This window comes from Geotrypetes seraphini, chromosome 11 (assembly GCF_902459505.1).
Source record: "Geotrypetes seraphini chromosome 11, aGeoSer1.1, whole genome shotgun sequence".
NCBI classification, from domain to species: Eukaryota; Metazoa; Chordata; class Amphibia; order Gymnophiona; family Dermophiidae; genus Geotrypetes; species Geotrypetes seraphini.
In genome coordinates this window covers 27,404,568-27,428,538 of record NC_047094.1, presented here as the reverse complement: position 1 = coordinate 27,428,538, position 23,971 = coordinate 27,404,568, and the positions used below count along the sequence as shown (strand labels likewise).

General features: G+C 43.0%; 1 protein-coding gene across 5 annotated transcripts in view; it reads right to left on the bottom strand.

Annotated features, from left to right (window-relative positions):
* Window positions 1-281: 281 nt before the first annotated feature.
* LOC117345664 (acyl-coenzyme A synthetase ACSM3, mitochondrial-like) overlaps window positions 282-23,971 on the bottom strand; it is a 38,845-nt gene continuing 15,155 nt past the window's right edge. For 2 of the 5 annotated variants that reach the window (XM_033914640.1, XM_033914637.1), the window contains 9 exons: window positions 23,035-23,191; window positions 18,903-18,982; window positions 17,129-17,252; window positions 11,956-12,036; window positions 11,769-11,870; window positions 7,147-7,274; window positions 6,028-6,127; window positions 4,718-4,837; window positions 3,582-4,143 (listed from right to left, as the gene is read on the bottom strand). In XM_033914640.1, coding sequence (XP_033770531.1) covers window positions 3,994-4,143; window positions 4,718-4,837; window positions 6,028-6,127; window positions 7,147-7,274; window positions 11,769-11,870; window positions 11,956-12,036; window positions 17,129-17,252; window positions 18,903-18,982; window positions 23,035-23,191 — 1,042 coding nt within the window. In that variant the 3' untranslated portion in view covers window positions 3,582-3,993. Of the gene's footprint in view, window positions 695-3,581; window positions 4,144-4,717; window positions 4,838-6,027; window positions 6,128-7,146; window positions 7,275-11,768; window positions 11,871-11,955; window positions 12,037-17,128; window positions 17,253-18,902; window positions 18,983-23,034; window positions 23,192-23,971 lie in introns of those variants that run through there. The other 3 variants (XM_033914635.1, XM_033914636.1, XM_033914639.1) reach the window with 2 other exon arrangements.

The window sequence follows — 23,971 nt, the reverse complement described above, 5'->3', positions numbered from 1 at the left end:
TCTCCTCTGGCCCGCCGGCACGAACCGCTGCTGCTCTCCACTCGCGTCCGCCTTCACCTGGCCTCCTCTTCAAAGCAGCCTGCTGAGGATCGTCGGCCGGCTGTAGCGAACCTCGCAGGCCGCTGTCCACCTCGGTAGCACATTCCCTCTGACGCAATCCCGCCCTTCCTCTGACATACGGGATCGCTGTCAGAAGGAATGTGCTACCTGAGGTGGACAGCGGCCTGCGAGGTTCGCTACAGCCGGCCGACGATCCTCAGCAGGCTGCTTTGAAGAGGAGGCCAAGTGAAGGCAGACGTGAGTGAAGAGCAGCAGCAGTGGAAGCGGTTAATGCTGGCGGGCCAGATTTAGTATAAAATTTAAAATGTCTGACAGGCCAATTTTTAACACCCCGTGGGCCAGAGTTTGACATGTCTGATGTACATGCTGCTATCTGTCTTTTACAAATAAGGCAAATCAAGGCAGGGGAAGGTCCCTAATACAACAGCCATAAGCCTGAAGAGCAGAGCCTTATGAGCTGTAGCAGATCAATACCAGACAATCAATATAAAACATGGAAAAAACTATGAAAGCTGTATAAAGAGACAATCTACATTTGTAATTGGTTCTAAGCTTTCTCCCACTCTTTCTTTCTTAATTCATTTCTTCGGATTTTTCCACTGATGGTCTTTGGTAGCTGTTCAACAAATTCTACCTGAATGTGTAAAACAGAAAAATAAGGTTGTTTTACTCACTTTTTATTTTTATTTTTTTAATTCAATTTTCATCTATACCATTCTCCCAGGGGAACTCAGAACAGTTTACATGAATTTATTCAGGTACTCAAGCATTTTTTTCCTGTCTACAATAATGGGGATGGAAAAGGTTGTTATATAAACATCATAATTTTGAATCTCGATGGACCCTTCATCTTTGAAAATCTAGTAGGTGCTTTGCACCTGTCTTGCACTGTAAAAGACAAGCGCAGATTTCAAAAAGAAATCCCTTTGCGCTCTTAGCTGGCTTTGCCCTTTCCTGCCCCGATCTCACCCCTTTGCAGCCTGGAGAAAAGTATCCAAGCTATAAAACTGTGCAGGTTTTTGGCTCATGGGGGGGGGGAGGGAAAAGGCAATTTTCAGTCTTCATTTATAGTTGGGTAACTGATTAGTGACCACTAAAGTTCACAGTTGAAGATAGAGAGCGAGGTAAAGTGGAAAACTCCACAATCGAACAAATCACCTCACTTTAGGGTAAATCCATTCTTCCATAATAAATTTTGATGAATAAATCAATCCAGACTCACTGGAAATTTAATAACTATCTTGCAGTAGATACAATTGAGGAAAACATGGCTAGAGAAAAATTTTCAAATGATTTTACTGGGGCCACTAATCAGTTACACAATCGAACAAATCACCTCACTTTAGGGTAAATCTACAAGGCCGCGTTATTTTGTGGTGTTACAGATTCGGAGCAACGGTTTGTTCATTTTGCTTTAGACCATTTGAGACCATTTGATACCCAAAGATTCCTAAGACTCCTGATGCAGGCCGGGTGGCCGAATCATGATCATGTCGAGTCGTTGAGCTGCTTTGGATGTATGAGCTATTTTGGATTAATAAAGACCATTGGATTTATCAGATGAGTTGAAACACACTTTTTTGTGCACCAATCTGATTGGACATTTCCACTTTGCTCTTGCCTGTTTGATTGTTGTGGAATTGTTTCCCCTGTTTTATTGTGCCATCCAGTCTGCCCAACATACATAGGGTTGCCATATGGCTCCATAAAAAGGAAGATGGATTGAGACATCTGGGTTTTACTTCCATTGCTTTCATAAAAACATAAGAATAGCCTTACTAGGTCAGACCAATGGTTCATTAAGCCCAGTAGCCCATTCTCATGGTGTCCAATCCAGGTCACTAGTACCTGGCCAAAACCCCAAAGAGTAGCAACATTCCATTATCTCAGAGTAAGCAAGATTCCGGTACCCCAAATAGTAGCAACATTCCATACAGAATCTCCAAAGAGTTACAAAATTCTAGAATCCCAGAGAGTAGCAACATTCCATGCTACCGATCCAGGGCAAGCAGAGGCTTCCCCCATGTCTTAATAACAGACTATGGACTTTTCCTCCAGGAATTTGTCCAAACTTTTCTTAAAATCAGTTACGCCATCCGCTTTTACCACAACCTCTGGCAACGTGTTCCAGAGCTTAACTATTCTCCGAGTGAAAAAAAATTTCCTTCTATTGGTTTTAAAAGTATTTCCCTGCAGTTTCATTGAGTGTCCTCTAGTTTTTGTAATTTTAGACAGGGTGAAAAAAAAAATCGATCCACTTGTACCCATTCTACTCCACTCAGGATTTTGTAGACTCCAATCATATCTTCTCTCAGCCATCTCTTTTCCAAGTTGAAGGTCCTTAACCTCTTTAGTCTTTCCTCATAAGAGAGGAGTTCCAGTCCCTTTATCATCTTGGTCGCTTTTTTGGCCACCGTCACACATTGGGCGGAAGGTTTTATTATATTGTCTACGAAGACACCTTGATCCCTTTCTTGAGCGCTAACCCCCAGAAGTAATACCTGGATGTCTCAATCCGTTCTCCTTTTTCTAGAGCCATATGGTAACCCTGAATATGGATATTTAGTCTTCAGCTGTCCTTGCCTTTTTCAGGGCACAGACCATAAAAATTCACCTAGTACTGGCTTAGTTTGATCCAGATATTCAATGCTGGGCCTATTCCAAGCACCAGCACTGAATATCTGGGTCTAGCCAGCCACCAGAAGTTATCCAATTGCAGCTACTGTCCTAACTTCATCTGGGCACCTACCTGGTAGCAGACTGAAAATCACTGGACTAGAGAATGACATGGGGACAAATTTGTTCCCATCCCCACAGGAACTGAATTTCCCCATCCTGTCCCCGTGAGTTTTGTCCCTGTCCCATTCCTGTAAGCTCTGCCTTAACCACACAAGCCTCAAACTCTTTATGATTTTAAAGTGGCTGGCGTTTGTTCTAAACCTTCCCCCTTTCAATTTCTCCGAGTGCCCCCTTGTACTTGTGGTTCCCCATAATTGGAAAAATCTGTCCCCGTCTACTCTTTCTACGCCCTTCATGATCTTGAAGGTTTCTATCATGTCCCCTCTAAGTCTCCGCTTTTCCAGGGAGAAAAGCCCCAGCTTTTTCAGTCTGTCAGTATATGAGAGGTCCTACATACCTTTTATTAGCTTAGTTGCTCTTCTCTGGACTCTCTCAAGGACCGCCATGTCCTTCTTGAGGTACGGCGACCAGTACTGGACACAGTACTCCAGGTGCTCCTTTTACTAAGCTGTGTTAGGGCTTTAACGCGTCGAATAGCGCGCTCTACATTGCCATGCGCGCTAGACCTTAACGCCAGCATTGAGCTTGCGTTAGTTTTTCCGCATAGCGCACGGTAATTTCCTGCATGCGCTAAAAACGCCAGTGCACCTTAGTACAAGGAGCCCTACGCTACTGTGCGGTCTCTTTCTTTAAAAAGGCTGCGGGAACTTAATTATCTCCCCGTGTAGGCGTCTGTAGCATAGCGGTCTTAAGCAATGATACGAGGGTAAATGAAAAAGAAAAGGCAAAATACATTCAACGGTTTTAATATAAGTAACTGAGCAATTGAACATATCACTTTTCCACATAATCCCCATGGAAGACGACGCATTTGTTGTATCATTCATCTAGCTTCCGCATTCCTGCAACGAAGAAGTTTTTCAGCTGCTCCTGAAGCCTGGCGAGCTCCACTTCCTCGACTTCATCATCAGAGGTGAATCTGAGAGCTCGCAGCGTCTCCTTCAGTGGACCGAAGATGTGACAATCGCTAGGCACCAGATCCAGGCTGTAAGGAGGATGTGGAAGATGTTCGAACCAAAGCTGTTGCACTGTCTCTTCTGTTGCATTGTCATGGTGCAGCAAGACTCATTCTTTTTTTGCTGCAAATTGCAGGTTTAAGTTCATTTTGCAGTAATGTATGGTCATTTTCACTGTTTACCCTTGCGCTTGGAAATGCACCAGAAAAGGCCCCTTCATGTCCCCAAAAAAAAGGTTAACATGATTTTTTTGGAGGAGGGCCCTACTGCACGTTGTTCTTCGATGGTGCAATCTTGCAATAGAGCATCTATGTTTCTGACCTCGTGGCTGCATAAGTTTCAAGTTTATTAAAAAAAAATTTTTTTAACTGCTTAATCAGTTTTCTATACATAAAAACAGATTAAAAAGTTAGGGATACTAAACAATACCAAAGTGGCTTAGTAAAACACATAATAAGACATATGGACTTACTTCAAACAGTAGGAAAGAAAGGGAAGAACAATCGTGAGAGAAATAGCATAACAAAGAAGGAAAGAATAATAGGTTAGGGCAGGGGTAGGGAACTCCGGTCCTCAAGAGCTGTATTCCAGTCGGGTTTTCAGGATTTCCCCAATGAATATGCATGAGATCTATGTGCATGCACTGCTTTCAATGCATATTCATTGGGGAAATCCTGAAAACCCAATTGGAATACGGCTCTCGAGGGCCGGAGTTCCCTACCCCTGGGTTAGGGTAAAAAGTGATAAAATTTGTTTTTGTCCTAAAGACCGAGTGCTGCACTGTGCATGGACGAACTATCCAACAGGCAATGGTGCATTTCGAAAGCTCTGTTTCGGTTATCACATAATTTCAGTTGCCTTTACTTTTTGATTTGCCTCTTCACATATTATTCTGTACTTACCTTTCTAGGATACTTGTAAGGGGCTGTGACTTTTTTCACATGCTCCTGCAACTCTTGAGTCAGTTCTTCTGGATCATGCGACTTATACGACTCAGACAATACCACAAACGCTTTCACAACCTGGGAAGACAGTCAACAAAATTAACAAAGCATCCAAGATTTTGCACATCGCAATCTTCTTAATTCTGAACAAGGTGGCCGGGTCAGAAGACAAAAATCAATATGCAGTTAATGAAAGTAGAAATGTGGGAAAGATATTTTGACTTTAAAAAAAAAAAATTTGCTTTGAAGAAGTTGATTTATTTCTGCTCTGACCTGAGGAAGGAGGTATGAATTCCCAAATTTTTGTCAAAAATGGTCTAAAATGAGTTCAATAGAAATAAAGAAGAAACATAGGAAAAAAAGATGTCAGGTCCCTGTTAAGTATAAAGGAAAGATATGTTCAGACAACGGTTTATTTCTTATCATTTATTTGCAAAAACTGAATTTTGAATAGAAAGTTGAAATTTGTTTATTTAAGGCAAGTAAATATTGTATCTCCAGCTGTAGACCATCATATAGGGAATGATACAGTAAATCTGGTTTCTAGAACTCGTGGTTCAACTGGCCCTGTTCATTTTACTTCAGTGCATATTAATGGTGGGGATTTCCAGGCTAGCGGGGGAGGGGGGAGGAGAGAGAAAGATCACTCACGGCATCCTTCCTCCCACTATCTTATAACTCCTCGAGTCCTGACTCTACCAGACCCGCCCAAAGGTATAAACTATCCTTCCCCTCTCTACACGGTATTCGCCATGCAGGCAAACTGGGAAAATCCCTCCTCTTCAAAATCACAGGTCTTTGGAACGACCTTACTACCCCTGGGCTCCCTCCAATTATTCCGCAAGCAACTGAAAACCTGGCTTTTCACTAAAATGTAATTCTATCCCCCCTTACTCTTCTCTTCTATATATAAGTTCGTGTAAACCTTTTTTTTCCTTCTCTTCCTATATTTTAAGTTCTTGTAAACCGTGCCGAGCTCTACATCCTGTGGAGATGATGCGGTATATAAACTTAAGGTTTAGCTTAGTTTAGAAAGAGAGGGTTTATATTTCCATCAAGGTGCTGGTCCAGGTAGGGTTGAATTGATAAGATGGCCCTAGTTTTTAGATTTTGTTGTGCAAAATTTCTCAAGTTCTAGATGAGTATATATGGAATTACCTTTAAAAGTGGACTAGCGTAGCTACCTCACCAATTTATCTAAAAACCTAAAGAAACAGGATCCTTGGCTGGTGGCGGTAAGATATTTAGTTGTACTGTTTTCATCTCACCTCTCCTCTGGTGGGATCAGGGCTGCTGACAACAGCTGATTCGGTCACAGCTGGATGTTCTATCAGCGCACTTTCCACTTCAAAAGGTCCTATCCTATACCTACATAGGGAAGGATCCAGTTAGTAGATAATTTGAATGTCTGCACAAAGCAAAGCAAAGGTACAAGACAGCAAAGTATTTTCTTTGTCATTTGGCCTGGTAAAGACTGCAGTGTACAATTTCACTACAAAGGGCTCCTTTTACAAAGGTGCGTTACGGCCTTACCGCGCAAAATAGCGCGAGCTAAATTGCCGCCTGCACTAGCCGCTACTGCCTCCTCTTGAGCAGGCGGTAGTTTTTCGGGTAGCGCATGCTAATCCGGTGCGTGCGCTAAAAACGCTAGCGCACCTTTTTAAAAGGAGCCCAAAGCGTACAGGTGCTAAAATAGCCACATACAATTTGCGGGAGCCAGTCAGGAAGCCGCCCAGTGCTGAGCAGGAGCGCCAAAAGCGCGCTTCTGCTCGGTGCTGCTCAGCGGCTGAAGAAACCCCGATCTCGCGGCAGCCACCACCGACCGGGTTAGCAGCTGGGCAGGAGCGCGGAAAGCTCGCTCCTACCCGCTGCACCTCGGGACCACCAGGGATATGCAGAGGAAGTATGAGGAGAGGAGAGTGTAGGGAGGGGGGACGACGACAGAGTGCAGAGCCTGGCAGCGGCCTGCAATAATTCTGGAAGGGGGGCGCTGGTCTGAATGTAAACCAGGACCCCCATTTTTGGGTCCATTTTTTGACCCCCAAAATTCCGGTTTATATTCAAATACATACAGTACTATACTAGTTACTTTACTTGACACTTTTTATTTCATATCATTGAAATAAAAAGTGTGGAATAACTTGTAAGTTTCATGGAACAGTATTTATTTTTTGACAGTACACAGCAAGAGATTCAGGACAAGTACTTCAAAATGAATAACTCTTCTATAAAAAGTTCTGTGTTTCTTTTATCACCATCAGGCGTCCAGTACTGCGTTAACAGTGGAATTCACCTGCAGTAGAGCATTTCGGCATAATTTGATTCTGATCACATATGCTGAAATGTTTCATTTAGATAAGCAAGTAAAAAAAAAAATATTAACTTACCCAGAGGATGAGATGACATCATCAGATCTGGACACAAACCAAAAATATCCATCTTCATCTTGAATCCCTTTGTCTCCAGTAATGTAAAAATTCCCTCGTAGAGTTGAGGCTGTTTTCTCAGGATCATCCTGGTCAGACAACAAAACTATTTCTAAATGAAAGAAATCTATTTCATGTAACACTGCTCTGTATTCCACGTGACAACTAACAAATGCTATCTATCAATTAATTATAAATCATATTTTAAATTGTTTAAACAGTTTCCTAAATCACCTGAATAAGGAAAATTCAGAGATGTCCAATGTGTCAATGCAAAAATACAAAGTAGTTGAGGACAAAACTAATAAAAGTGAATTTTTTTAATGCCAGACCTCAAACACCCAAAGCACTACTTTGTACCTGTTTTCATGCCCTTGTTGGGGTGGCGTTTTCATCATTGGTCTTGGCAAAGAGATGGGTGCAAAAATATATTTTTTAATAGGCTCTATATAAATTATAAAGTGCTGTACAGGAAAGGCACTTATCTTTATGCCCGATGCCTGCCCAACCGTTTCACTCTTGGTTTCGTCAGGGGCTATGCCTCCTTAAATACAAACACCAATTTTGTGGTGAAAAAATCATTTGCTGAAGACTAAAAACAGAAACCACAAACAGCAGCAACTAACTTCTGTCTCAAGCACTGGACTACCAATCATATACCATATAAATAATATAATTGAAAAAAAGGAAGGAGTCTCAGTGTGAAGGACCAGCGAAAGGAGAAAAACATCTCCAGAACTCATATGCTAAGTAAGGTGAAGGTCTAATAACCTCCACCTGCACACCATCATCGAGTCCCTCCTGTGTGCACCCACCAACCAAATCAAAAAATAGGGTGAAATAAGGTGAAGTTCAACAGTGATAATAATAAATCACATATTCACAGTGCTGAAACAGAGAAAAATACTTTGAAGGTCCCTCCAGCTGACTCCAAGAATCAAAAAGGAAAACTTAGCTGGCAGGCATGGTCCGTAGATGAAAAACAAAGGCAAGGAGACACTGTACACTGCCAAGTCAGATGAAATTCAGGAGTAGGTTCAACCAGCCCGGTTTCAGGGACTCTAGGTCCCTTCCTCAGGAACCTGTAATTTTGGACGGACAGCACTTATTCAGCTATGAGCAGCAGATAAAGCAAACAAGCCAGCCTGGAGATACTAAAAACAGCATTGTACAGGCAGAGTGCCGTGCTGAGAGCAGTGCTGTTTTTGGCCTTCAGCAAATGATTTTTTCACCACAAAATTGGTGTTTGTATTTAAGGAGGCATAGCCCCTGACGAAACCAAGAGTGAAACGGTTGGGCAGGTGTCGGGCATAAAGATAAGTGTCTTTCTTTTACAGCACTTTATAATTTATGTTTAAATGATTTTTATTATTCCAGCAATAAGAAGCAAATACAAACAGTAGTACCAGTCAGGAAATAACATTTTCAACAATATAATCAGTTCCCCTCCCATACCCCCCTCCCCTCTCCTCCCCAAGAATCCATGGCCAGTCCAACAGCTGAGAGTGGGAATAAAATCTTAAAGATTCAAAAGTCTACTGCGAGCACGCGGTATGAGGTCCTGCCAGAAGTGCTCCCACACCTGACAAAATTTGCGACCCGGGCCAAGAGTCAAGTCTCCCACCATGCGTCTCTCCAGTGTTGCGTGCACTATCATTAGGGATCTCCATTGTGCATAGGACGGGTGATCACGGGAGAGCCAGTTGGTGAGGATGGCTTTTTTTCCCATCAAAAGGGCTCTGGAGATAAATGCTGACATTCCCCTGGGTTTGGGCGAGGCTATATTATAAAATCCAAATAACGCCCTCGGTTGTGGAAGCCATCGCCTTCCCCAAAACGATGTAGTATATAGGCCAAGATGTCTCCAAAACTGTTGGATTGCGGGGCAGGCCCAAAACATGTGACTCAAAGATGCGCGAGCCTGATTGCATTTCGGGCAAGAATGCGACGCAGTAATCCCCATCCGGGCTGCACGTTCTGGTGGAATGTAAAGTCTAAAAACAATTTTCAATTGCATTTCCCAGTGAATAATATTGGGTGACACCTTCTGAATGTTCTTCAGGACCCGTTGTAACTGTTGAGCAGTCAACTGGCAATTCAGCACTTTATAATTTATATAAAGCCTGATTAAAATTAATATTAAAAAAAATCTTTTTGCACACGTCTCTTTGCCAAGACCAATGATGAATACACCACCCCAGAAAGGGCATGAAAACAATTAAAAAGCAGTGCTTTGGGTGTTTGAGGTCTGGCATTAAAAAATTCACTTGATATTAGTTTAGTCCTCAACTACTTTGTATTAAGCAATTTCCTGCAATTTTCCTCAGCATCTGAATTTCCAGATTGGCAAGAATTACAAATTAGCTCAGATTTACAGAAACTGATTGATCAGTCAAGATAATAAGGCCCTTCTGGTTTGGCAAGAGGCTTCTTTTAGGAGTGTCACAGTCCGCAGATAGATGACTGGCTTCACATATTCACAACTAACTCCTTCTTTTACGAAACTGCGATAGCAGTTTTTAGCGCAGGGAGCCGCGCTGAATGGCCCGTGCTATTCGAGACGCTCATAGGAACTCAATGAGTGTCGGAAGCAGTGCGGACCATTCAGCGTGGCTCCCTAACTACAAACGGCTGGCGCAGTTTAATAGACGAGTGGGTAAAAATCCTTTGTGCCTGCCCCAGGCTTTCTACAGTTCTGGTAATGCAGGGGTGTCCAATGTCGGTCCTCGAGGGCCGCAATCCAGTCGGGTTTTCAGGAATTTCCCCAATGAATATGCATGAGATCTATTAGCATACAATGACAGCAGTGCATGCAAATAGACCTCATGTATATTCATTGGGGAAATCCTGAAAATCCGACTGGACTGCGGCCCTCGAGGACCGACATTGGACACCCCTGTGGTAACGTGTTTTTTCCCCACTACTTTCTCTTCTGGGAAACTCTTCCATTCATCCAGCATCCTTTTAAAAAAAGAAATGTTTTCCAGCGTTAATTCTGATCAATTCCCTTTGCAACTCGTTTAGCCCCTTGTTCCAGTACAGGGGTGGACAACTCCGGTCCTCTAGGGACCCCAGTCGGGTTTTCAGGATTTCCCCAATGAATATGCATGAGATCTATTTGCATGCACTGCTTTCAATGCATATTCATTGGGGAAATCCTGAAAACCCGACTGGACTCCGGCCCTCAAGGACCGGAGTTGCCCACCCCTGTTCTAGTACTTCCATTCCTCTGAAAAAGGTTTGAACTTTGAGCATTCCTCATACCCTTGGAAGTATTTTAACGTCTCACTTATATCCCCTTCTCTTATCTAGAGCAGTGGTTCCCAACCCTGTCCTGGAGGACCACCAGGCCAATCGGGTTTTCAGGCTAGCCCTAATGAATATGCATGAGAGAGATTTGCATATAATGGAAGTGACAGGCATGCAAATCTGCTCCATGCATATTCATTAGAGCTAGCCTGAAAACCCGATTGGCCTGGTGGTCCTCCAGGACAGGGTTGGGAACCACTGATCTAGAGTATGAATATTAGTTCCTTAATTCTCTTTCCATTGGAAAGTCATAAGAGGTGTAAAGGAAAAAAATACGGGGCATTTAATGGGGCAGAAAAATCTCTTACCCATTAAATCATGTGTGGTGGTCTAACTACTAATATTCTTTGGCATCTAACTGGATAGTGTCACTGAATATTAGCACTGGCCATGGTTAGTGCTGAGGTGGTCTGGGAGCAGAGTCAAGGCAGACCCAGAAATTAGCCAGGCACTGCAATTGTTCAAATGCTATTGCCTATATAGCTAGCCAGGCATGTTGAGCTGCATATAATGTAGTCCTAATTAGGCTTGGTTAGAAATTCAGATATGGCACTGAATATCAGCTGTAACTTGGTATCATCCAGGCAGTGGCGTAGTGAGGGTAAGAGGAGCCAAGGGAGTGGCACTCCCCCCATGCCCTCCTCTCTGCCCCCTTCCTTCCGTGCTCCCCAAACCACATTCACACCCTCCCTTCCCCCCCTTACCTCTTGAAATCATCACCAGCTTGACTAGTTTCTCTGGCCTGCTGCTTGCGCCAGCGTTGGCTTTCCCTCTGATGTCACTTCCTGGCCCCGTGACCCGGAAGTGATTTCAGAGGGAGCCAGGACAGTGCGAGCAGCAGGCCAGAGCAGTTGCTTGCACTAGCAAAGATTTAAAGAGGTACGGGACAGTGGGGAGGGTGTGAGTGTGGCATAGGGGGATGGAAAGATGCCGGTGCCCCCACCAAGATGGCGCCTAGGGTATTCCAATCCCACCTGCCCCCCCCCCCTTTACTACTGCTTCCAGGCACCACCAAACATTTGAATATTCAGTGCCAGTACCTGGACATACTCCAGCACTAAAAAATCAGGCCCTTTCTTGCTGCCAGATAGTCTGACTGCTATAGGCTGAATATCAGGGGGAAGGTAATTTAAAAAACAGATTCTTCAGCAAACCTATTCAAGATGAGAAAAACCCCTGTCAAAGGAAGAGCCTCTGGATAAACAGTGCTAAGGGTTTATAGGCTCAGATTTATTACCATCAAAGTCATTACATTCTGGACAATTATTCCTTACTGTGTAGTGAGTTAAGAGAGAAAATGGCCTGGTGGGTTTTACACGGATAGCGATCTCCCCTTCTGTCCCAGGTGGCAGAATATTTCCACCGTCATCTATAATCTGAAACAGCAAAACACCGTTAAATAAGACGATTAAAAAAAAGTCACATTTTTACTTTCAGACATGTATTGGCCAAGAGCTTTACCTGAACATCGTACGCTCCAGATGCTTTCCCCATAGAACCAGGCTTAATTTTCATTCCTTTCAAAGTTCCACAGACCAATACCTGCATCAAAAAGAACATGGTAAAGAAAACTGATCTTTGCAATCTCTCTTGCTTTAGAAAAAAATATTCCTGTTGAAGTCGGGGAAGACCAACACCTTTTCTCGTTTCCTTGAATATAGTGGGCTTTTACAAAGATGCAAGTTTCAAGTTTATTAGAATTTTATATACCGCCTATTCAAAGTTAGCTAAGCGGTTTTTACAATCAGGTACTCAAGCATTTTCCTTATCTGTCCTGGTGGGCTCACAATCTATCTAATGTACCTGGGGCTATGGAGGACTGAGTGGCTTGCCCAGGATCACAAGGAGCAGTGTGGGGTTTGAACCCACAACCCCAGGGTGCTGAGGCTGTTGGTCCAACCACTGCGCCACACACTCCTCCAAGCAGTGCATGCAAAATGCTGAGTCACTCATAGGAATAGAATGGGAGGTTCAGCATTAGGGAATGACACAGTGACAAAATTCATCACCGTTCCCGTCCCCGCGGATAACCGCAGGAAACCATCTACATGTCATTCTTTAAGGAGAGAGGGAAGAATCAGAGTATGAATGGGTCCAGCCACTAACCCTCAAGCTTGCATTGAAGAATGCTGAGATTGAGTAGCAACATTCCAGAGCTGAGATTGTGATGTCATAATGCCTCATTCCACCAGAGCCTAAGAGCCAACCTCATCAGTGATGTCACAATGGCTTCATTATCCTAAACTTGGCTCACATAAGAATCAGTATGAATGGGCCCAGCCACTGACCCTCAAGCCTTGCATTGAAGAATGCTGGTGTAGAAGGACTGAGGTTGAGTAGCAACATTCCAGAGCTGAGAATGTGATGTCATAATGCCTCATTCCACCAATGCCTAAGAGCCAACCTCAGCAGTAATGGCTTGATTGTTTACATAAGAACATAAGTTAGAGAATGACAAGGGGAATCCCCATCCCCGTGATTAACCACAGGAAGCCATCCATGTGTCATTCATTAAGGAGAGAGAGAAGAATCAGAGTATGAGTGAGCCCAGCCACTGACCCTCAAGCCTTGCATTGAAGAACGTTGGTGTAGGAAGACTGAGGTTGAGATTGACACTAAAGAATGACATGAGATGGTTTCCCGTGGTTATCCTCGGGGACAGGAACGGTGATGAATTTTGTCACCGTGTCATTCTCTACTCAGCATTTAGCGTACACTGCCCGGCAGCACACCTTTGCAAAAGGCCCATTAAGTTTCCTGATGAGTCAAGGAAAAAAATGCCTTCAAGGAACCACGATTTCTCCTCTCTCTGAGAGACTGGAGTTTCTATAAGCTTGCTGCTCTGAGTCTGATCATTAGTCACAGGCCCCTCAGTCCTTTTACTCCAACCTGGAAACCCTCTTTTGCTAACTAGTGGTATTCCAAAGTCAATAAAGGAAATCAAGAGAAGGAAACCGAAATGAACCACTAAAGAAGGCAGATCCTCACCCCCAAGTCATGCATTTATTTGGCTTTTTTGGGAGGCTTTGACTCTGTAGGTAGGGCTCTTGGAGCACTTCATTTACAATATTCTCCTAGACTCTCCTCACAGAGCATGATGGCATTAATGGGCTCAGTTATTCAAAAGATTTAGGCTCCTGACTTTGAGTTATGCTCTTAACTTGGCCTCTAATAATTTAGCAGGCCTGAATGCCTAAGAGGCTGATTTTCAGAATAGAAAGACATCCAAAATTTGGCACAAAGTGGCACTTGGGACAATTTTTCTCACCAAAATGTCCAAGTTGCCATTTTCAAAACTGACTTTCTAAACCTTTTTCTATGCTTTTTTTTTGTCTGCAATGCACCTCAATCTCAAGGGGGTGTGTTATGGGCGGGATTTGGGCAGGGCTTAGCATTTGGACATTTTGTAGCGATAACCAAACTTTTTACAAAACATCCAGGGCACAGTTTGGACATTTGGGACTAGACCTGTTTTAAAAACAAATAAGGGCCATAAAGGTGCCCAAACTGTCCATATGACCTGTATTACAGCTTCAGATGGCCACATAAGAGACATTTCAGCAGAGCAGAAGGGCACTCTAGGGGATACATCAGTTTAAAAAGTCCCAGGTACAGATCTCACCATAACCTGCTTATATTATATGACGAGCCCTCCAAAGCCCACCCAAAACCTGCAGGCACTAACAGTGCTTGAGGACCGAGAAGAGCAGAGGCAGCCCTCTGATACTGGTTGTCACTAGTGCTGCCCGGTTCACCGATTCGAATCAGGTGAATCGATTCGAATCGATTCGTTTTTGTGAAAAACCGGACTCACCGATTCAGCCCCGATTGAAGTTCATTATTTTTTTCATCGCCGGCCGCCAGACTCATTCCCATCTAATGTAACTTCCAGTTTTGCGAAACCGAAAGTTACATCAGAAGAAACGAAAGGACGTGGGAGCGTTGAGGGGAGAACGAGCAGACCTCGTGCAGTGGACCTCGGAAGCAAACGGTATTTTTTGCGAATCGGCAGGGAGGGCTGAGAATCGGCAGGGAAGAGCTGAGAATCGGCAGGGAGGGCTGAGAATCAACAGGGAAGGCTGAGAATCGGCAGGGGGGCTGAGAACCGGCAAGGGGGGCTGAGAACCGGCAAGGGGGGCTGAGAACCGGCAAGGAGGGCTGAGAATTAGCAGGGGGGCTGAGAATTGGCAGGGGGGGCTGAGAATCGGCAGGGGGGCTAGTGAGTCTTGGCTAGGGATGGAAGCTGGGAATCGGCAGGTGAGTCTTGGGGGCTGGGAATGGAAGCTGGGAATCGGCAGGGGGCTGGTGAGTCTTGGGGGCTGGGGAGTCTTGGGGGCTGGGGATGGAAGCTGGGAATTTTTGATATGATATTGCCTTGGTTAAATAAAATGTTTAAACTTAAAAAGCTATGTCATTAACAGTGAATCGAATTGAAATCGAATTGAAAAATCGATTCAACAGGTGAATCGAATCGAATCAAAATATTTTTCTCTGAATTGGGCAGCACTAGTGGTCACTGAGCACTGCTGAGGGCTGGTAACCATGACCCCAGCAGAAAACTACCCTAGAGGCTCCTCTTGAAGGAGGGGAATCAGCAGTACGGATCAGCACTAGTAGCCCAACAGAGGCGCCAGGCCGCTAGGGTGCAATCGGCACCAGTGGCCCAACAAGGGAAAAGGCTCCCTGGAAACTAGTGGCAGAGGTGGAGAGGTCCTGGGAGTGCCAAGACCCTCAGAGCTAAGGGATAATCACCAGGAGGATGCCACAGAGGCAAGCCACCAGCCTGGAAGGACAGCACCCACCTACCCCTAAGAGCTTCCATGGATAGTTTCATAGTTTATTAAAAATTTGATTAAATGCTAAACATAAAATTCAAAGCGTTGTACATTACAATAATACTTAAAATTGAAGGTGGAATATCAAAAGACAGACAAGATCTAACAGGGATCAAACACAACATAGGGTCAGATAGAAAACAGAAGGAGAGGAGGTAGAACTACAATTTTTGAAGATAAAGAAAGAAAAAAGGAGAAAACATGAGGAAAGGAAGGGATAGATAAAAAGATAAGATATCAGAACGGTTAAATTATTCTTAGGCATCTTAAAAAGGAAGCATTTTAAACCTGCCCTTAAATTTATCTATATTTTGTTCCGCTCTGATATGTGATGGGAGTTCCAGATCGTAGGAGCCGTGACAGAGAAAATAGAGGCTCGGCGGGTACCGATAATTTTTAAAGAAAGGACACAGAGTGTATGTTGAGAGGCAGATCTTAAGAATTCCAGGAGGCTCGTATGGAATCAGGAGTCTATTAATGAATGCAGGCTCATTGGTCTTTTTTTTTTTTTTTAAATAGTTTTTATTGATAATGCAGCCAAAGCCAGAACAATAAACAAAATTCGTAATACAATGTTATACAAGTACAGTGCAAACAGTGCTAACAGTCCAAGGAAGGGAACAGTAAACAGTCCAGAGGAATCTGCAAAACCATGCCCGCCAGCGGAATACCCACAGAAAGCAAGAGTATAATAGCAGGTCTGGGAGAAGACTCCATGGAACAACTAACAGTATGGCAGAGATCCCCTTAGTGAACCAACCAAGGCTGCAATAACAATTTTATAATAATAATAATAATAATAATTTTATTCTTATATACCGCCAAAGCTGTAGTAGTTCGAGGCGGTTTACAACAAAGAAAAGCTGGACTATAGGTACAAATATAGGTACAATGTAAAGTCATCAAAATACAGGTGAGCAGGATACAGAGGTAAGGCATAAGAGATCTTGGGAAACAATTCATTTAGAGTATTGAAGAGATAAGGCTTAAGAGGCACGATTACAGAATTACCCTCTCAGCACCATAGCAGACTAAATACCAGAAGTGTGACTGATGCTATCAAGTGTTCCAAGATAAGTAATATTTTAAGAAATGTCATCAAAATCAGTTTTTAAGCTGTCTCAGCATGTTACTTAAAAAGGAGATGTTCCTCCGGTAACTCAGTCACAAATTACTACTTTAAAGTACTCCTATACCTGGCATGAGAAAGCTTATCACTGTAGACACGAAAACCGAGCAGTCATCTTGTTACCAACACGAGCCTCAGACAGATACAGAACCACCATGTCACTGCATAATAGAAAGAACAGACACCACACACACACACTCAAATCCAGTCTGACAGACAACAACCAGCCAGGCATACCATTCTAGCCACACCATGTGACCCCCCTACACATCCCCCCCCCCCACATACACCCGCCATACACACACCAACACCCCAGGTTGAGAGCAGGGAGAATGTATTGTGTCTCTGAGATCCAGCCAATCAAGATCCCGGTCGGTCCGCGGGGGCAGTCATTGTTTTTTTGAGATTTGAAAGTTAAGAGAGCAATTTTGTATGTAATCCGATGAGGAATGGGTAACCAATGTGCCTTCTTTAGCGGGGGAGTGACGTTATCGTATTTTTTTGACTTCGTAATGATTTTAATGGCCGTGTTTTGAACCAATTGAAGAACTCGGGGGATGAGAACTTGGGAAGTGGGTAAGGGTGGATTGAAGCCAATGTGTAGAATAAGCAAGTGGCATTTCCAAATTATTGTTTTTTAGGAAATCAAATATATTCAGTTTTCTCATACCGTTTCTGTCTGGCCATAGCCTTCATAGATATCCAGTCCAGTATGGGTTTTCCACTGTTCCATCACTTCAGGGTTCATGGGCTCTCCTGCACTCAGGCAGTGTTTGAGACTCTTGAACTTGTAACTTTATAGATATGTAAAAGTAAAACACAGGTTTTAACAATCAGTGAATGATTGGCTGCAACATTATCAGTTTGCAGGGAATATACAGAAATTGGATGCACAATCTCAAAAGGTTAGGGCTAGAATGGACCTTGTGAGATCATCTGACATTCCACTACATCCCTCAATTATTCAAATTTAAACCCAATCTTTTGCATCTCCTCTCCATACTAAAAGGTTACCCTGCTCCATGCCCCTATATAGGAACTGCAAATGTAACACTTTAATGTAATTAATATGCTAAAAATTCTAACTTCCATTAATAATTTGAATGCATTAATTGCATCAAGCTGCTCTGTCTCTCTTTCCTCCTCTGCTGGCATATTTTTCTCTCCTATCGCTGCCCTGGGCTCTCAGTCAGCTTTCCCCCGATTCTCACCCACCCACTCACTCCTTTAGCCTTTCCTCTTCTGCCACTCCATGTTCTCCGGTATCTCCATCCCACTGACAGCCCTCTGAACTTGCCTGTACACCCGCTGCTCCTCTCTAGCCGGGAACCTTCCTCTCTAGCATCCCGCCTCCTCTGATAAAACTTCCCATGTCTTGCTTTAAGAACCTTGTTTCAGAAAGGATTTTTATCCATTAAGAAACATTACATACGATATAAATACTGCTATACTGCAGCTTGTCTTAAACATTTTGAAATCTTTCAGGGTTTCAGAACGAACTGCTTATTCAAAGGGCATTGCTGTTTCACCATTTATTCCACATTTTGGAAGTAATTCTATAAAAAGGGCGCCAACATTTAGGCAACAAAAATGCACATATATACCAAATTTCAGCTTATGTGCACATATGTAGCTATATGCTATTCAAGAAACCGGTGTGTAATTTGAAGGTGGGTGTACACATGGACAGAGTCTGGTGCATAGTTATATATGTAAATTACAGAATGCTATAATTTGCATGTGTTATAGAAATACGAGTATGACTGGTTTAAATGGTCACGCCTAAACTAAATTTATCTATCTGCAATATCCATTTATGTGAGAAAGACCTCTGCTGGATGTCTATGGTTCCTTGCAAGCTTAATCATAAAAGACAATCAAACAGGAAAAAGCCTCAGACTGAGGCCCTCCCACCACCACAATTGTGGTTTAAAGGTGGTTAGGCGATAACCTCACTGGCAAAAAACCTCTGTGATATTGCAGATAGATAAAAGCATTGCTCGGTGCTGTTTAAATTATTCTTAAATTATATGCATTTGAAGATAGAGGAAAAGTCTTCCACTTATCTGCTGTTGATCAACGGTGGCCAGCGTTTCACAACTCTGCTGCCTCAGGGTGTAACAAATCCGATCAAACTTAAAGAGGGACGCTGAACAGATGTTATGGGGCATAGGGCAGATCCACATGCAACTCCTAATGACTGTCAATTAAGTGCTTGCTAATGCTAATTATTGATTGTTATCACCAATTTAGACAATTGCTTAAAATCCAGATGTAAAATTACCTAACTTTGGGTGACCTAGCAGAAGTTCCCTCCTTTTTTTGTCTTAATATTTCACTTTAGCTTAATCAAAGCTTTCATTTCCCAGCAAGAAGTTGCACTGAATGCAGGAACTGACAGGGGTATTTAAGTTTGTTTCAACAGAGTAACACTCAGGGCTTACCTACTAAAGTCCTGCAGGACCAACATCCGATAGACAGTTGGAGCGGAGCAGAAAGTTGTTATAGGGAATTTGGAGAGAGTCTAGAATATTAAAACATCATATATATATATAAAGAACAATTGCCATACAAAAAGGGAATTATAATAATTTTAAAAAGATTTGGGGGGCCATTGATAACTCATTATGATTAGACGCCATTTTACACTTAACGTACATTTATAATTATGGGGAGGGGGTAGTATATAGATATATTAAAGGTTTAATCAATAAATAGGAATGTAATGTTTATATGATATTTTTAATTACAATATTTGTGGGAAGGGTGGGAGGTGGAGGGAATAAATTTATGTATTTAAGATGATAATAGAAAGAAATTCAAGTGATGTGTACAAGTTCAAATGTTGTAATATTGTGAACTTGATGTAAGATGATAAATGAATAAAGAATTTGGAAAAAAATACCCAAACATCATATATTATAACTGGAAAACTGTTTTATCTGCTAATAAAGCTAGAAAAAACACAAAAAAATAGTCCAAGTCTCAGCATTTTGTCCTTTAGGAATCAGCTTCATTAGAGTATTAGACTTTTTATTCTCATTATTTATGTTATTTTAAAACTTATACCCTGCTTAAAACCTAAGTGGTTCACAAAATACATACAAAATTATAAAAACAATACACTAAAGGCTAGATTCACTAAGCAAACCGATCGTGTACCGATTGGTTTGCAAACCCTTTGCGACCCGATTTTACTCCAGCCCAATTCACTTACCTCTGTGCCGATCTGATTCCGATCCGTGCATGCAAATGAGGGGACCAGCATGCAAAGTAGGCAGGGACACGATTCACTAAAGACATTTTTGAAACCAACATCCTTTCCAACTGTCCTCGGGCCTGAAATCCCAGCCCTGCAGCCCATCTCTGCCGCTCTGCTCTCTGCCCCTTTCAGCCGAGACCTGCTCTTGCCGCCCTGATTCTCCTGCTCTCTGTCGTCCTTCCCCGCAGTGCGAGCCCGTGGTTTTAAAGCAGGGCTGCATTGCGGGGAAAGGCGGAAGAGAGCAGGAGAGAATAATTGCCTGCTTTTAAAGAGGCTGCTGCCGCCAAGGATCGCAGCGAGCACTCAAGATGCGTTTGCAATTAATAAAAGGGCTGAGAAGGTATTGACTACCTAGAAGTCTATCAGAGAAGGGTTTGCTGTTAAAAGGGATCGCCCTTCCAGAGCAGGAGAGTCAGGGCCAATAGGCACAGCAAACGCCCCTTCCAGCCGAGCCCTGCTCTTGCTGCCCCGACTCTCCTGCTCTCTGCCGCCCTTCCCCGCAGTGCGAGCCTGTGGTTTTAAAGCGGGGCTGCAGTGCGAGGAAGGGCAGCAGAGAGCAGGAGAGTGAAAAATTGCCTGCTTTTAAATGCCTTGGATTGCCCTTCCAGAGCAGGAGAGTCGGGACAAGTGAGCCCCCCCCCCCCAGCAAAAACGAACACCAAACGCATGCGCAGACCATCTACAGGGAAAGCAGATGGTCTGCGCATGCATCAGGATCGCACACTAGCGATTCGTACGGTCGGAGGGGGCGTCCCTCCGATCGCCCTCATTTTAATGTTGTTTTGTGAATTGGTCGGGCCTGCACAGATCGGACATGGAGAGTCAGGTAAGTGAATCTATCCCTAGGTTAGGTTGCTGGAATCAAAATCTAGGTGGTTGTTAGAGATTCTGCATTATATTGGCTCTAAATTAGCTGTGACTAAAGCACAAGCTTTTTTGATCGCAGGCGGTGCGAGGCGGAATTGTTTATCTCATTAATTACAAAATGAACAAGATTATTTTAGACCCCAGAAGAAAATAAAGGCACACTTATTTTCAGAAGCATTTGGTTCTTGGGACGCCTGGAAAAATGGACGCGAGGCCTTAAAGAGCACCGGACTGTATGTATTTGTATGTTTTGTATCATTATTTACAGGACAAGTTTATCGATATGGGCTACAATTAAAACGGTTTATTTTACCACAAGACAGGTTATTTCAGCACAGGTCCAATTTTATGGCAATGAAACCCTGTGTTAAAATATACTAACCCCATCTTTTACAAAGCCACGCTACCGTTTTTAGCGCTGGCCGGCATGGAAAACAGATCCCATGCTCATAGATGAGCATTGGAGCTGTTACCGCGCCGGCCAGCGCTAAAAACGCTAGTGCAGCTTTGTAAGGAGGGGATAACTTAATGTTAAAATAACCCAACGTAATAGTCCACGCTGATAAATTCCCCCTTTAATGGTTATTTTACTCGCATTTGTTCAAGTCCACCCATAATAATAATAATAACTTTATTTTTGTATACCGCAATACCACAAACAGTTCAGAGCGGTTTACAGTGTAAGAGACTGTACATATACAGCGAAGATACAATGTAAGGGAATGTACTATGCAGTTGAGAGCAAATTACAATGCAGGGACTGTACATATTTAGCATAGGTGTTAATTCAGCGGAAAATAAAGCAGATTTACAATGCAGGAGACTGTACATATACAGCAGAGATATTTATACAGTGAGAATACGGTGCGAGAGACTTATAGAGTATGATACAGTGCAGGAGACTGTATAATGCGGTTGTGGCGGTTTACTATGCAAAGATAGTTACCTATATGGTGAGGATAAAGAGTGGTGAATGACAAGTATCAATTACGGGAGGGTGCCGAGAAAGGAGGGGTAAGTAAGAAGGGTGGAAGTATTGGATTGAGGGGGGAGGAAAGGAGAGATCGGGGGGAGGAGAGGGGAGAATTGGAGGGGAGGGGTTCAAGAAATTTATCGTAGAGGTAAGATTTGAGAGATTTCCTGAAGGATGAGTAAGATGGGGCAGATGAGATGAGGGTGGTCAGGCAATCTGTCCATCTGCCAGCTTGGAATGAGAGAGTTCTATTAAGGAATCTTTTGTAGGTGCATCCCTTTGGGGATGGGTAGGTAAACAGATAGGCATTGCACATGCAATGCCTATCTGTTTACCTACCTACCCCAAGAATAAAATGCTTCATCAGGCTTGGCAAGTTATAAGCTGCTGTAAAATAAATAAATAAATTAGTTGGAATAGGAGAATCTATAGAAGGCGTGCTGGAATGGGATGAGTGGGGGGGAGTTTCATTTCAAAGATTTCGCCTTTTAATATCCTAAGCTTTGTGTTAATAGTGTTATGAGCAATTTGTTTAATATGTTTCTCCTGTTTTATTGTATGTTACTATATAAAATTTCAATAAAATTTTGGAACTTAAAAAAAAAAAAAAATTAGTTCAATAAAAAGATTACCTTAAAAAAACAAAAAAGACTTTCTGTTCTTGTTGTTGATTATTTTCTTTCTGCTATTGAACTTCAACTGATACTGTTACTTATTCCAAGTTACAGTGGTACCTCGGAATCCAAACTTAATCCATTCCAGAATCCCGTTCGAGTTCCAAGACAATTTTTCCCATTGAAAATAATAGAAACTGGATTAATCCGTTCCTGGGTCCCACAAACTCAGCAAGATCGGGCCCCCCTTGGCATAGACAGAAAGATCGGGCTCCCACCGGCAGAGACGGCAAGTTCGTGCCCTCACCAGCATAGGCGGTAAAATCGGCAGTGGCAACTGAGAGCGATGCTCAGCCCAAAGCTTCCCTCAGATGCGAACCGCCCAGGCGGAAACAGGAAGCTTTCTAATTTTTTTTGCAGAAAAAAAAAAAAGTCCTCTAATTACAGAATCTCAGAATTTTAAATTTCACTTGTGGTCCTTGTTGCATATGAGAATCCCAGTCTTTCGGTACCATATGGTTTACAACTTTACCAAAAATTATTTTCATTCGGGCACATTCGTGGTTGATCATTGGAACAAGCTTCCAATGCAGGTGATCGAGGCAGACAGCGTGCCAGACTTTAAGAATAAATGGGATACCCATGTGGGATCCCTACGAGGGTCAAGATAAGAAAATTGGGCCATTAGGGCATAGACAGGGGGTGGGTAAGCAGAGTGGGCAGACTTGATGGGCTGTAGCCCTTTTCTGCCGTCATCTTCTATGTTTCTATGTTTCACATATGTCAATTAACTGATAATTCTGCGCCTAAGCATGGTACAGAAATATTTCATATTTTAGCCCGACTGGACTGAATCTTACTTCTAGCATAGTTGTTGCTTCAAATCGTGGCATGCTGTGAGCAAAGATACAAGAGCCCTGAATCCATGGTGCAAAAACACTACTCCAGGCAGACTTTGCCCAGCCTGTGTCGGACGTATTCCACATTACGTCTGAAGGAGTTAAATCCATCCAGCACCTGATAATGCATAGAGAAAAGGTGGTCAGAATGTATTAGATTTAAGAGAAAGCAATGTGAAAAAAAGGGAAAGTTAAGCAAATATAACGTAAAAATGACATAAAACCATAGCAGATAAGGAATCCTTTAATCCATGTAATCCAGGGATCTCAAAGTCCCTCCTTGAGGGCCGCAATCCAGTCGGGTTTTCAGGATTTCCCCAATTAATATGCATTGAAAGCAGTGCATGCACATAGATCTCATGCATATTCATTGGGGAAATCCTGAAAACCCGACTGGATTGCGGCCCTCAAGGAGGGACTTTGAGACCCCTGATGTAATCTGTCCCATTTCATTCATGTTGCCTGCCATAGATTGCAGCCAGTGGCATAGTAAAGGTAGGAGGAAACCATTCGATGTCTTTCTTTAGTGTCTATCTGTGGGGACAGGGATGGGGACAAATTCTCTAGTCCAGGGGTAGGAAATTCCGGTCCTCGAGAGCCGGAGCCAGGACAGGTTTTCAGGATATCCACATAAATATGCATGAGATAGATCTCAAGGAGGCATTGCATGCAAATCCATCTGATACATATTCATGGTGGATATCCTGAAAACCTGACCTGGCTCTCGAGGACCGGAATTGCCTACCCCTGCTCTAGTCTTTAGGGATATTCAGAAGTACTGTCCTAACAGAGCCTCCATATCCTGGTCAGCAGCACTTTTCTGGATAGCAGACACTGTTATCCAGATAAGTGCTATTGAATATATTTATGTTTATTTGCTAATCTGCATCACCTTTTA